The 13,426-nt window shown below is 45.0% G+C and overlaps 1 protein-coding gene and 1 long non-coding RNA gene across 5 annotated transcripts in view; both read left to right on the plus strand.

Annotated features, from left to right (window-relative positions):
• Positions 1–1,819: 1,819 nt before the first annotated feature.
• Positions 1,820–8,506, plus strand: Rrm2 (ribonucleotide reductase regulatory subunit M2). Its single transcript, XM_046441251.2, has 10 exons — positions 1,820–1,994; positions 2,076–2,150; positions 2,487–2,630; positions 2,884–3,000; positions 3,666–3,799; positions 5,187–5,281; positions 5,398–5,531; positions 6,537–6,641; positions 6,724–6,837; positions 6,954–8,506. Exons 1-10 carry the CDS (start codon positions 1,896–1,898, stop codon positions 7,104–7,106), a joined length of 1,170 nt encoding a protein of 389 aa, XP_046297207.1. The 5' UTR covers positions 1,820–1,895; the 3' UTR covers positions 7,107–8,506.
• A 317-nt stretch (positions 8,507–8,823) lies between these two features.
• The window catches only part of LOC124090589 (uncharacterized), a 49,101-nt gene continuing 44,498 nt past the window's right edge, over positions 8,824–13,426 (plus strand). For 3 of the 4 annotated variants that reach the window (XR_009226538.1, XR_009226537.1, XR_006851145.2), the window contains exon 1: positions 8,853–9,290. This is a non-coding gene — a long non-coding RNA (uncharacterized LOC124090589). Of the gene's footprint in view, positions 9,291–13,426 lie in introns of all 4 variants that reach the window. The other variant, XR_009226539.1, reaches the window with a different exon arrangement.

Here is a 13,426-nt window from a genome sequence, read left to right on the forward strand (position 1 = left end):
GATTAAGTGGAGCCTCTCGGGAGTCGAGGGCGGAGCCTGACCTCCCCGGACCAATCGTGGAGAAGATGTCAAAACCGGCGCCGAAAGCGAATTGGAGAAACTCGGGACAGATCCGGGCACCGGGAAGCAGCCGGCATCCTGGGGTGGGCGTCCACTCCTGCGGGGGTGGGCAGCCAGGGCCTCTCCGGGTTTGGACGCCGGCAGCGCAACGTCTCCTAGAGGAGCAGGGGTGGCCGACTTAGGGGGAGGGGAGGCACGCCCGAAGACCCGAGGTTGGGGGAGGGGAGGGGCGGATGGCGACCTTTCCCGGGTTCCAAGTTTCCCACGAAGATAGGTGCTGGGTACTCGGTAAACAAACCACAAACGGAGCCATCGTTTCTGACTGCCGCTCAGTCGTGGTGTGGACATCGGGAGCAAGTAAAACTCATGGTGTCCAAGAGAGCAACCAAACGCAGCACTTCGAATATTGATTACAGGAAACTGGAATGCGAATTAGTATTAAACGATCCCAAACACTTACTGATGATTTTGTTAGATGGCTTTATCAATAAAAACATCCATTTTCTGGAGCTGGATGCTGAAGTATGTACGTGTGAAGTTGACAATGTGGTTTAAGCAAACGTTGCTGGATTTTAGTTCTTTTTTTGTAAGAGAAATGATTTTCACTGGTCTCTAAGGCTAGAGAACCTTGACCACAGGTCTGTATACTATCTTCTCTACCCCACCCTTTTCCAAGGGTGTTTGCAGTTTCTGGAGCTTTCTCAGGTTAATTATTTCTTTCCTGGGTGTTAACGTTTCTTTTTCTTCACTTATTTCAGGCATTTTTGCCCTTTGGAGGGCAAAACATCTCTGGCAAATCAGAAAGTCAAGTAGCAAATTAAAACTGTTAGTGAGTTCCTGCCTCCACCCTCACCCGCGGGAGTTTTCAAACTCTCTTCGGCCTATGTGATGCCTAGTGAGTCATAATTGAATTTCTAGTTCTTTAATCATTCTCTGAACTTTCTGGAATTTTTGCCCAGTTTGTAGTTTTTAAAGAAGTGCGACTCAGGGGACAGTGGTCTGACTGGAGAAAGGAAAGGGGACTGCACCAAGAGCCTCGCTCTGTCATTTAGTTATTTGGTTAGTTTGAAGGTGTACAAAGGACTGCCCATTTTACAGGAAGGATCTCATTTAGCACCATTCTCACTTTATTAATCCCATTTACCAATGCGGATAGCGAGTCCTTAAGAAATCAGGTCACGCCAACTGGAGCTGCGGGGTTCAGCGGCTGTTAGGCTGCCGGATCATCGCCGAACCCCAGATCATTTGTCGGATCCCAGCACCTTCGCACCCCCACCCCAGGGACTCAAGTCTAAATGGTCGTGGCCACGCTTCTGCCGCAGCCGGGAGCATTTTTCAGGCGTGTGTGCACCGACCTCCTTTGCAAAGCCCTGAGCCCGCGGCAGGCAGGTTCGGAGACGTTTGCTGAGAGGTGGGGCTGCGGGGTGGTAGTCCCCTCGCGCTCCTGGCGGGCTCCAATCGCGACGCCTCTCGCAATCCCAAACGGTTCCGGTCCAGCAAGAGCCCGCGCGCGCCACGGCCGCCGACACGCCCCGGGCTGCGGTCTTTGTGCTAGCAGCTCGCGAGGGAAGGGCCCCGGCGTCCCCGCCCGGCCGGCGGTGCAGAGCTCGGGGCGAGGTGAGCACTCCCGCTCGGCGCTTGAATCTCCCGCGCGCCGCGGGGGCGGGGCGGGGCCGGGCTCTTCCAATGGGAAGAGCCCAGCTCCGGGCCCTGCCCCCTGCGCGCGCAGTCCGGCGGGGGATTTAAAGAGCCAGGGCTGGCAGCGCCGCTAGTGTTCGGGGTCCTGCTTAGCCACTTCGGTCACTACCGTCTCCACGTCTGCCACCGCCACCACCATGCTCTCAGTCCGCACCCCACTCGCCACCATCGCAGACCAGCAGCAGCTGCAGCTCTCGCCGCTGAAGAGGCTCAGCCTGGCCGACAAGGAGAACACGGTGAGTGGCCGCCAGAGCCGGTCGGCGGCGGGCGGGGAGGGTTGGGGGCTCCCGCCGTCGCTCACGTGCGTCTCCCCGCAGCCCCCGGCCCTCAACGCGACCCGCGTCCTGGCCAGCAAGACCGCGAGGAGGATCTTCCAGGATCCCGAGGAGCCGGTGAGTGGCCGGCGTGGGGTGCGAGAAGGGTCCGAGCTCTCCCGGGGCCAGTGGCGCCGCCGACAGGGGGCGTCCCCAGGAGCCCGCGCTTGGCGCCAAAGCAGCATTGTCTCCTCAGCTGTGGGGCCTGCTCCCCTCCCCGCGGCCCTTTCCCGCCAAAGTGCCCCCATGGGTCCTGTGGTCCTCCTGTGCAAATGGAAAGCAAAGTGACAGCTAATGGTTATGCATTGAGCCACATGAAATTCCCGATAATTTGACCAGAGGAAATGGCAATTTCATGTGGTCCGCTCAACACTTTTTTTTTTTTTTTTTTTTTTTACCAATTTTTCCCAACAGAAAACTAAAGTACCTGCCCCCAGCGTAGAGGATGAACCACTACTGAGAGAGAACCCCCGCCGCTTTGTCATCTTTCCTATCGAATACCATGATATCTGGCAGATGTATAAGAAAGCTGAGGCTTCCTTTTGGACAGCAGAGGAGGTAATCACATTCAGGAACTGGCCACTGCTTTGACCCTAAAAGACCCCTACAGGACACTTATAACTGGTTTGACATGCACTACATTCCACTGAGGATGCTAGATGCACTCACTGGCAAAGGGAATCCGGACGTGAAGAGTTTAGTGATCAAATGGTGTAGTGGACTTAAAAGAAATTTAGAGTATGTATTTGTGAGCTCTTGCACACTTGAATCTTTTCCTTAATACTAACTGTTGTGAACTTCCAAATGTCAGGTGGATCTTTCCAAGGACATTCAGCACTGGGAATCCCTGAAGCCTGAGGAACGATATTTTATATCCCACGTTCTGGCTTTCTTTGCAGCAAGTGATGGCATAGTAAATGAGAATTTGGTGAGTGTGAAAAAGTCTTCACTTTTAAAGATTTAAGTTAGAACTAGTGTGCTTTTCTCATCTTGATTTTTTTTTTTTTCCATACAGTGAGCGTATAAGCATGTACAAGCTAGAACTTATATTACATGGCATTTCCTGTTTTGCAACACTTTGCAGTTTATGGTATCCCCCCCCCTTCCATTATAAGTGGCAATAATACATGTATTCCCTGTAGACGCCACATTTGTTCTCTCCTTTTTGTGGCTTGCTGTTTTAACATTTGGGTTGCATAGATCTTTTTTTTTTTTTTTTTTTTGAGTTGGCGCCTCTATTAAATTGCTGAGGCTGGCTTTGAACTTGTGATTCTCTTGCCTCAGTTTTCTTTGCTGCTGAGATTATAGGCATGTGCCATTGTTCCCTGCATCAGTCTTTCTTGAAATGATTTAGTAAGGAATGAATCAATAATTACTGTTCATAGAAATCCTATAAAATAGGAGTTATCTGTTTCCTTTCTTGGTCTACAAATTGAGCATACCATATAAAATGTTTTGCTTATCACAGAATTGTGACAATTTGAAAGAAGCAAACCTTTTAAAGATACAAAGAATTGACTGATGCTGCTAGTATCCATTGACTGACTTCCCGCCAACCTTTTTCCTCAAACTTTTGATGTGTTTTACCACTAGGTGGAGCGATTTAGCCAAGAAGTTCAAATTACAGAAGCACGCTGTTTCTATGGCTTCCAAATTGCCATGGAAAACATACATTCTGAAATGTATAGTCTCCTTATTGACACTTACATTAAAGACCCCAAAGAAAGGTGGGTATTCAAATGGTATGCCAGGATGTTTTGGATTCCCTTAATAACTTCAAGTTTTTTCAAAGGGATAAAAATGTTTCTAGAATGACTAAGCAGATTGTCATAAACTTCTAGCACCCATGGTCATGTTTGCTCTGAATAAGGGGCCTAAATTCACTTAATTAGCCAATTAATGTTTTGAGGGTCCTTCTTTTTTAGAGTTGGAAGTACACTATGTAAAAATCTAATGTTTTCTTTTGAAAAATGTCCTAGAGGTTGAGTGAAAAACTAACATTGAGGTTTGGCAAATTTATTATAGGGTTGGGACAGGGTGATGAGGGAGGATAAAGATTACTTACCTCTTAGGAAGTTTGTAATATAGTACAGAAAATTAATATCTAGACATATAATATAAATAGCATTGACCATAAGATTAATTTAGGCACAGGGAGGACAGTTGGGCTGAAATTAGTTTGTATTAGGGGATCATAGAAAAATAAAGGTAGCTTAAGGTCCATTTATGTTTTGGAGATTGAAAAGAAGAGGACATCAGCAATGGGTTGTTTGAAGAAACTCTTGGGGAGTAAAGAGATTTGGACATGTTTATAGATAGAAATAGGAAAGGTAACAATAGGGCCATGATTGGGTAAGTTACCCAAAGGGGTAAGTATGGTCAGGGAGGTCTGGTGGTTAATCCTCAAAAGCAAGAGAGAGGCGGGCTGAGGTTTTGAGTGGAAGTGGACATTGAGATGCAAGGAGAATGAAGCTGGCTTGGTGCTGATGACTGGCCTCAGATAACAAGGTCATCTGGGAAGGAGGGGCAGGGATGTCACTGTACTCCCAAGTGGACCCCAGAATAAATGGGAGGCAGAGAGGTGGTGGTAAGGATACCTTCTTGGTTTAACTATATAGTTGGCAATTGGCCCAGCTAATGTACCCAGTGTGGTCTTTGATAGGACTGTCCATTTAGTGGGATAGTAGTCAGCATAGCAGTTAAGATTTTATGGTTCTTTAAATTTAAAGAAGGTAGGGGCTGTTGATTTGAAATGATGAAGCCCATAAGTTCTGGAGAGCCAGGTCTAGTGGTGAATGCCTGGAATTCCAGCTATGTAGAAGGCTGAAGCCAGTGGATTGAAAGTTCTAGGCCATCCTGGGCATCTTCAGTAAAATCTGTGAAAGGACTGGGAGTAGAACTCAGATTGCTTATACCACATGAGGGCCTGGGTTCATTTAAGTCTGGAGGGAAAAGCTGACCAGTAAAAAGGAAAAAAAAAATTTTTTTGAGTCCTTCCTTTGGGGGAGAGAATTGGTAAACCCTTACATTTGACCTTTAACCCAGTGCTCTTGTTTAGAAGTTTGGGGTCAGTTCTTCACCATCATTGCTCATGATGTATTACTATACCTACAGGGAATTTCTCTTCAATGCCATTGAAACAATGCCTTGTGTGAAGAAGAAAGCCGATTGGGCTTTGCGTTGGATTGGGGACAAAGAGGCTACCTATGGTAAGGAAGCCCTTGGTCCTAGTTAAACCTGAGCTTTTTTTTTTACCGGGCTGTTGGCCTCCTGTGAATACCAACAGTTGCTCACAAAGAACATTTTGATATTAACTCTTCAACAGGAGAACGTGTTGTAGCCTTTGCTGCTGTGGAGGGAATCTTCTTTTCTGGTTCTTTTGCATCAATATTCTGGCTCAAGAAACGAGGACTGATGCCTGGCCTCACATTTTCCAATGAACTTATTAGCAGAGATGAGGTGAGTCTAAATCAAACTGGCTAAAGTGGCACCCCAAATATCTGCAACTCTTAGGCCCACCCTTGTGTTCACTGAAGGTCAGGTCCCAGGTTATCAAATGGCATCACCTCCACATTTAAGAGTTGAGCTGCATACATACTCAGAAAAGAATGAAGTGCTTTGACTACTCCATATTTTACTCATCTTCAGTATAATACATTCCTATGCACATACCTATTATATGTATAAGAGCACAAAACTAAGAGTACTTGATGGGATTTTGGGGAGTATTTTGTTTGGTATTCTGAGATTCTGTACGTGTATTTTTTTTTCTTTTTCTTTTATTGGTGCATTATCGTGTACATGGTAGTTGGGTTCATGGAGCCTACTATATTTCAAAGTTTGGTAAGCTTCCTGATGCAGTAATCCACTTGGCTCCAGCTTGCCTTTATAGGCACTTGGATTAAACTGAGGAAAGGAAGGTGAAGATGCTCAGACTGTGGTTTAAATCGCATCAGAAGGGCAAGGAGCATGAACCCTCCCATTTCTGGAGCCCAATGGGCAGATCGAACAGCTGATCTTCCCTTGTAGGAAGATAAACTGGAGCTTATTGGGTTTAATGCACTCAGATTTGCAGATTTGTTTCACTTGAAATTGCATCCTTAGTTCTTGAGCATCTAAAAGCTAACTGCCCTGTCCCTCTGGGGATAGAGGCAAAATTATAGAGCCCATGGCTGTGAAAAGAATACTTGTGCAAAGTTTCACTCCTTTTTGGACGCCACAGGGCAGTGAGGAAAAGGCCTGGCCTGTTACCTAGGGGGCAGCTCTGAGAGCCTTGGGTGGGGCTGAGGTCTGCCTCATTGACATCAGCAGAGTGGACAGTTCGTTGTCCCCTTGACAGTCCACAGTCTCAGTGTGGCCAGGCAAGTTGTATGAGGATATAGGAAGGAATGAAGCAATTCATATTCCATGTTAACAATAGAATTCTGACTTTATCATGATTTCGAACTTTCAACTTTCTTCTAGGGTTTACACTGTGACTTTGCCTGCCTGATGTTCAAACACCTGCTGCACAAACCATCAGAGCAGAGAGTAAAAGAAATAATCATCAATGCTGTCAGGATAGAACAGGTGGGTGCTAGGTGAGGGTCACTGGTGCTTGCTTGAGGATATCTTCATGCCTCGGGATACTCAAATTGTTTTTGGTCTCTAGGAGTTCCTCACAGAAGCCTTGCCTGTGAAGCTAATTGGGATGAATTGCACTTTGATGAAGCAGTACATTGAATTTGTGGCAGATAGGCTTATGCTGGAGCTGGGCTTTAACAAGGTAAAGCATTGTTTGTAGTCTTCGGCTTCTTTTGAAATTGGAGTTTTGTACTTAGGGTCTTTTTTTTTTTTTTTTTTTTTTTTTTGGTACTTATGTCTTGATGTGAAATTTTTCAGGTTTTCAAAGTAGAAAATCCATTTGACTTTATGGAGAATATTTCACTAGAAGGGAAGACTAACTTCTTTGAGAAGAGAGTAGGCGAGTATCAGAGGATGGGAGTGATGTCGAATCCAACAGATAATTCTTTTACCTTGGATGCTGACTTTTAAATGAACAGAAGATATGCTTTTATTTGGCTGATTTCCCCCCCCCCCCTTACCTGCCATCCCCCCAAATCAGCTAAAATGAATCCACCAGCTACACCATTGTCCATATGTTCATTAATGGCATCTAAAAAACCGTGTAGCTACCTCAGAATCCTTGTTGGCTTTGGCAAGCAGGCTGTCCAGCTTCACAGCACTAATGATGACGATCCGGCTTCAAAGTGAGGAACCCTCAAGCAAGCCTGCCCCAGCAGGATTGAACATTTACCAACCACCAGACAGTTCAGATGTCTGTCTCACTGCTACAAAGAAAACTTTAAAGTTTACTTAACTAGTTTGTAAATAAAACTGGCACTTTACACACAAATGAACATTGTATTGTCAAGGGGAAAGCCTGATTTGTTTGGTTTCTACAACAAATGCAAAGTGTTGTACTTACCACTAATGGCCAATTCAAAATTCACTGAGCTAAAGTTAAACTTCTGTTGACTAAGCATGTAATTTAGATTTTGTTTTCTTTAATGAACTGAAGAATTCAATAGATTTTTAAGTCAGTCCTGTGTGTATGTAGATAGTCAGCTGGTGCCAGTAGAAGATGATTTGTGTATTTTACTCTGGACCCCAGGTAGGGTGTCAGCATGTCTTGCTCAACTGAAGAATGATGTGTTTCAGGGCAAGCAGCTTCTAACTTAAGTCACTGGGAATTGAGGTGTGATTTGGGTGACTGCTAGTGACCCAGTGACATGTGAGGAACAGTATCATTGTTTCTCAGATTGTACTTTCCTCAATTTCTACTTGGTGTGAAAAGACTTAAAGGTCTTTGGATTTAAAATGCTATTATGACTTTTCAGATCATCCTTAGGCAAAGTGACCTGTCTCAGCTTTCCTATTAATAGTGGTGAAACCAGAACTGAAATTGGCTCTGCTAGATGTTGTGTTTATTTCTAACTTCGTAAGTAGGTACTGTTGAGACTTGATCATTTTTACTTGTCTCTGTAATTAGAAAATATGTTTTACTCTATGTCTATTTAGGTTTTATTTGTTTTGGGGGGAAAAAAAATCACCCAGTATTATCTTAAAGACATTGTTCTAGCTATTCTAACGTATGCCTAAATATAAGCATCACCTGGTGAATTCTTTAACAGGTAATTTCAGGTAGAGGTATAGTTAACAGCCAGTTTAGATCAATCTACCTTTGGAATAAAAAAACCCAAGGTGTTACACAGAAGATGGTGCATGACTTGTATTGATCTTTGGCTCTGTTTGTTAACTGATTGGGTTGTGTATTAGCTGACCATTTGTCAGTTTCCTTTTATTGTATAGTCTTTGAATTCCTATAATATGGGACTCTTGTATCTTAAATTATTGTTGGTTAAAGTTAATAAATTCGGGTTATATTGTCCTTACCTTTGTGTGACACTAAAATGAACCCTTTGCCTTGCATTGCCAGATGTAAGTTGGGAAGTGATTTTAGGATTCTACCTCCCATCAGCTCAGTAATGTGGGAATTCATTTCTCTCAACTCAGATTGTTTCCTAATCTGTTTAAAGGGAAACTCTCAGCATGAAGCATTTCATTGTTGACTAACGCTGAATACTGCACCAAGTGTTAAATGATTGAAATGAAACTGTTCTTATGTCAGTTCCTTGATTGGCAAAATTTACATTTTAGTTGAGGAAGAAAAAGCATTTTTCATAAAGGCTTGCAAATCTGTTTGCTTTTCATCTGTTCTGGGGGAGGTATTTCCCTTGTGCTCATTCTGGCGCAGGGTACCTAGGAGGCCCAGAAGCAGCAGCAGCTGCACTGCAGGTGGGATTTGGGAACAGAACTGAGTTTCGCTTTCTGACAGCGATGGGCTAGCCTCTCCTGGGCCCCTGCATTCATTCCCATCTCAAAACATGGGGCTGAGCGCCTCCCCCTCACCCAGCTGACCTATGGGGTTTCTGGTCTGTACCTGTCTGTAAAATCCTTTTCCTGACAGTCCCACCTGCCTTCCTAAAGCCTTTTAGAACTCACAACTCCTGTCTGTCCCCAAGCTAACCAGTCCTTGCATGCTGCACCCCTGGGTCTCCAGCTGCTCATTCTGCTACAAAGCCGCCTTGTCATGTACTGTCCTCGGCCTGGAGATGGGGCCAAGAGCCAGGAGGAATTCCTCGCTCTGGAGTGTTACTCTTGAAGAGGAAAAACCAGGTAAGTAGGTCTGAAGTGTTAGAAGGTGGCAGTGATGTGGAGCCAGATTTGCAAAGGGGCAGCACAGAATGCTGAGCCGGTGGCACTAGGTGGGATTGGCCTAGTGGAGAGGGTGACAGTTCTCTGCAGTGGGGCCACTGGTGTGATGAGTCTTGGGGTCTGCTGTTCCTGCTTTCTGAGGTTAAGGGAGGGGACAAGTTTTTGTCCATTTCTACACCTCAGCACAGCTTTGAAGGATGAGTGACTGGCAAATGATGAAGTAATCCTGTGGGAGCTGAAGTGTTTGGGGTGGTAACTCCGCCTTGGATAAGGTGAACTCAGAGTTACACAGTAGAGGGTTTTGCCTTTGTACCCAAAGGTGCTTGATGAATGTCCCGGACTTGGAAAGTTAGGTTGAGGGCAGACCCACAGAAGAAGTGTGGGTCGGTTGTGCTTCAGGAGGGTCTTAAGTGCTAGGGCAGCCTCACTGTGGGTGGCCTGCTATCTTTTCAGCTTTGGGTATGCTGGGTTTCCTGGGAGCTTTTAAAATACCAGTGCCTTGACCCTACTTCTGGAAAAGGCACCCTGCCCAGTTTTAACTGGATGTGTTGTGTTTTCTGATTTGTCAACTCCAGACTTGCTTACCTAAGGGTTACATTTCATTGCATGTGAACAATTAGGGCCCTGCTCATGCTCAGTGTTGAGCCTGGCTGCTAAGAGCAGGCCCATGAAACTTATCCCTCTGTCTGCCAGGCACTGCCTGGGCTGGGGGTATATCTCAGGGGTAAAGCATTTGTCTAACATTTGCCTAACGGTGAAGCCCTGGGGTTTCCCCCCTGATACTGGGGGGGAAATCAACTCATAAAGCAAGGTCATGAGTTTATCATGTCATCTGCCTGAACAGCTGCCTGGTGGTTTCTGCGTGTCATGGAGGATTGGGGCTCATTGGTGAGGGGCTGCAGTTTTGAAGCAGAGGGTTGCATGGCTTGGGTTCTGATGAGAATCCAAGTATCTCCTGGTTTCGATTTGGGCACCAGAGAAAGAGGACACATCAGCGTTGCCTCCTTGTACTCCCCGAGAGGGGGAGTGTCACATTAGAACATTTTTACACCTACTAGCTGACCATTGCTATTGGAAGGCTCAGTAACCACACTCACCTTGGGCTGAGCTCTACAGACAAGAGACCAAGATGGCCTGAGAACCCCCTTGCTTCAATGATCAGTAACAGAAAGTTAAGTGGGTGATGGCTTGCTGGGGGGCGGGGGGGGGGGTTCCAGATGCAGGACACAAGTGACCCTGGAAGCCTATCAGAGTACCCTGCAAGTGGTGGTTAGCCTCTTGGGGAAATTGAAGGGTGAGGGGCTAACAAGGCTTGAATGTGCAAGGGTTGACCTACAAAAGGGAGGGTTTGGGGCTAGAACTTCCCCAAAAAGCCAGGAACCAGCTTAGTGGGAACTGGACAGTAACCTCATGGCACAAAGTAGAGGGTTCAGGTATTTTTTTCCCCCAAAAAATGTTTGTTGACCAAATACACAAATGAATGAACCAAGAGTAAGAGTTTTGGGCTGGGGTTGTGGCTCAGCAGTAGAGTAGTCACCTAGCACGGGCAAGACCCTGGGTTTGATCCTTGGCACCACATAAAAATGAATAAATAAAGATATTGTGTCCAACTACACCTAAAAAATAAATATTAAAAAGAATAAGTGTTTTAATCTTCCTGGATTCAAAAATTAAAAAATTTCAGGCTGTACCTTTCACAGATTTATAATCCAAGAACTCAGAAAATAAATTAAAATTGGTCAGTACTTAGTCCCAACACTGCTACATTTGATTCCCACAGATGGGGCCTATGATCCTAAATTATAAAACAAGGAAACGAACCACATGCAGCAATGGGTGTAAAAATCCTAAGAACTTCAGATAACAGGTTGAGCATACATGATTGACCTGGGCGTGGTGGTACACACCTGAAATCCCAGCTATTTGGGAGGTTGAGGCTGGAGGACTTCAAGTTCAAGACCAGCCTCGGCCACTTAGTGAGACCCTGCCTCAAAATAGAAGGGCCTGGGGCTGTAGCTCAGTGGTAAAGTGCCTGTGGGTTCAATCTCCAATCCCCCCCTCCTAAGAGAGGGAATGAAGAAGTATGACTAATGACCTTCCAGCACTGATTGCTTCATCCTCAGAAGCAGGAGAGTCCAAAGGAATCTCAAATCAGATAAAGGATCCATACCTAGGCTCTCAGGAGTCAAACTGCCAAACGTGAACAAAGTTCACTAAAGTAAATTTACAGGTATGTACTTAAAGAGGAAGGATCTTTAAGCAGAAACTTTCAATAGGAGTCAAAAAATCATGGAATCTTTTAAATGCTGAAAAAATTATTGAGCTTAACTGGTATTAAGAAGTAAGAGAAATACATTTTCAAAGTTTTTTTAAAAAATCATTCCCATACACCCACCCAAAAAAATCACTAAAGAATATCCTTTAAGGAAGACAAGAATTGAGCCCAGAGGATGGTGGTGAACAGAGAAACTGGTAAACTTGTAGTGAATCTAAACCATTGAGAAACCAAGCTCACTACAATAGTGGACAGTTACAGCCGAGAATAGTGAGAGGTGGAATTAAAGAATACTAAGGGCTTTGTGCTATTGGGAGGCTAGAGATAGGGTTACCTTGGTTCATTTTGAGTTTTATATAGTTCAAAATGAAAGGGTAACAACTGGAAGAATAGCTTTGGAATGTAGAGCTTGGTTGGTTTAGTACAAGACAGAAAAGATGGGGTGGGGCAAAGAAAAAGCACTATAATGAAAAGCACAAAATAAGATGGCAGAAAGAAAATTTACCAGCAAAATAAACGTAAATGGTGTAAATTAACAAAAGATAAAATCTTCAGGTTTAATTTAAAAAATTCTAACTCAATTATTTCCCAAAAATCACACACATAAGAATGTACAGGGATAGGAAAAGATAGGGAAAAAAAATCCCAACTCATACTGAACAACGGTGTTCTAAGGAAAAGACTTCAAGGCAAAAAGACTCATTAGAAATAAGTCAATTGAGATACAGCTTCCATGCTTTTAGGGAATAAAAGCCTAAAGACCATGAGATTCAGTATTCCTTAGGGCAGATTATTATAAAAAATAAAGAAGTCATCAAAAAAGAAAAAAGAAAGAAGTCATTGACCTAAAGAATAACAGATCACCTGGGAAAATAGAGCACTAAAAACCAGAGCGGCGTGGCCTCTGCAGTGTGTTTGGAGTTACCTTATAAGTCTGCCTCCCCAGGGACTGGGGGAGGCCTGGGCCCAGTGACTTAGGGGACAATGTCTCCTCTTGGTTCTGACTCTGTCCCCTTGAGTTGATGTGTTTGTTTACTTACTGTCCTCCCTTGTCCTTCCCTTTGTTCTTGGGTTTGATTTTATGCCAGTTGGTCCCTCCTTGTCCCCGGATCCACTTTTGTCTCTAGAGGGTTGGTCTGGCATGGTTTTGAGATACTCGATATAAGTAGAAATTATTGGCAAACTGGGCTGGGGATGTGGCTCAAGTGGTAGCACGCTCACCTGGCATGCGTGAGGCACTGGGTTCGATCCTCGGCACCACGTAAAAGTTAAATAAAGATATTGTGTCCACCTAAAAGCTAATAAATAAATATTTTTTTAAAAAGAGAAATGATTGGCAAAGGCTCTGGATTTGATTTCTAATAGAACATTCAGGATGTTGGAGGCAGTGGATGGTGGGTCTGCCTTGCAAAGAGAAATTTGATTTACATTTCATAAGCTCCTCTCCCCCTTGGTATATTAGACGGTTTTGCATTTAAAAAAGGTTTGTGTGGCAGCATCTAGAAGAGAACTTCACCCACTGGGGTGGGAGCCAGTGAGCTGGCAGCAGGCCCCCCTTGGTGGGGTGGAGAAGAGGACTTGGGGGGTCACGTGTCCCCATTTTTCTTGGTGACTCTTTCTCTCTGGTAGGAAAATGAGGCACTGGACCTCCTCTGTGTCCTAGGATTCTGCCTTGCTCTGTCCCAGGGAGTTTCCAGACCACGGAATTTCCCTGGGCCTCTGGGGAACAGGAAGCAAGACGCAGAACTTTCTGGAACATAGGGACTTGTCTTCCTTTGGACCTGGCTGCTTCCGTTTCTCACTGTCCACCGTGTGCCTCAAC

This window comes from Marmota monax, unplaced genomic scaffold (assembly GCF_021218885.2).
Source record: "Marmota monax isolate L192 unplaced genomic scaffold, Marmota_monax_Labrador192_F-V1.1 WCK01_AAM20220418_F8-fsc00010, whole genome shotgun sequence".
NCBI lineage: Eukaryota > Metazoa > Chordata > Mammalia > Rodentia > Sciuridae > Marmota > Marmota monax.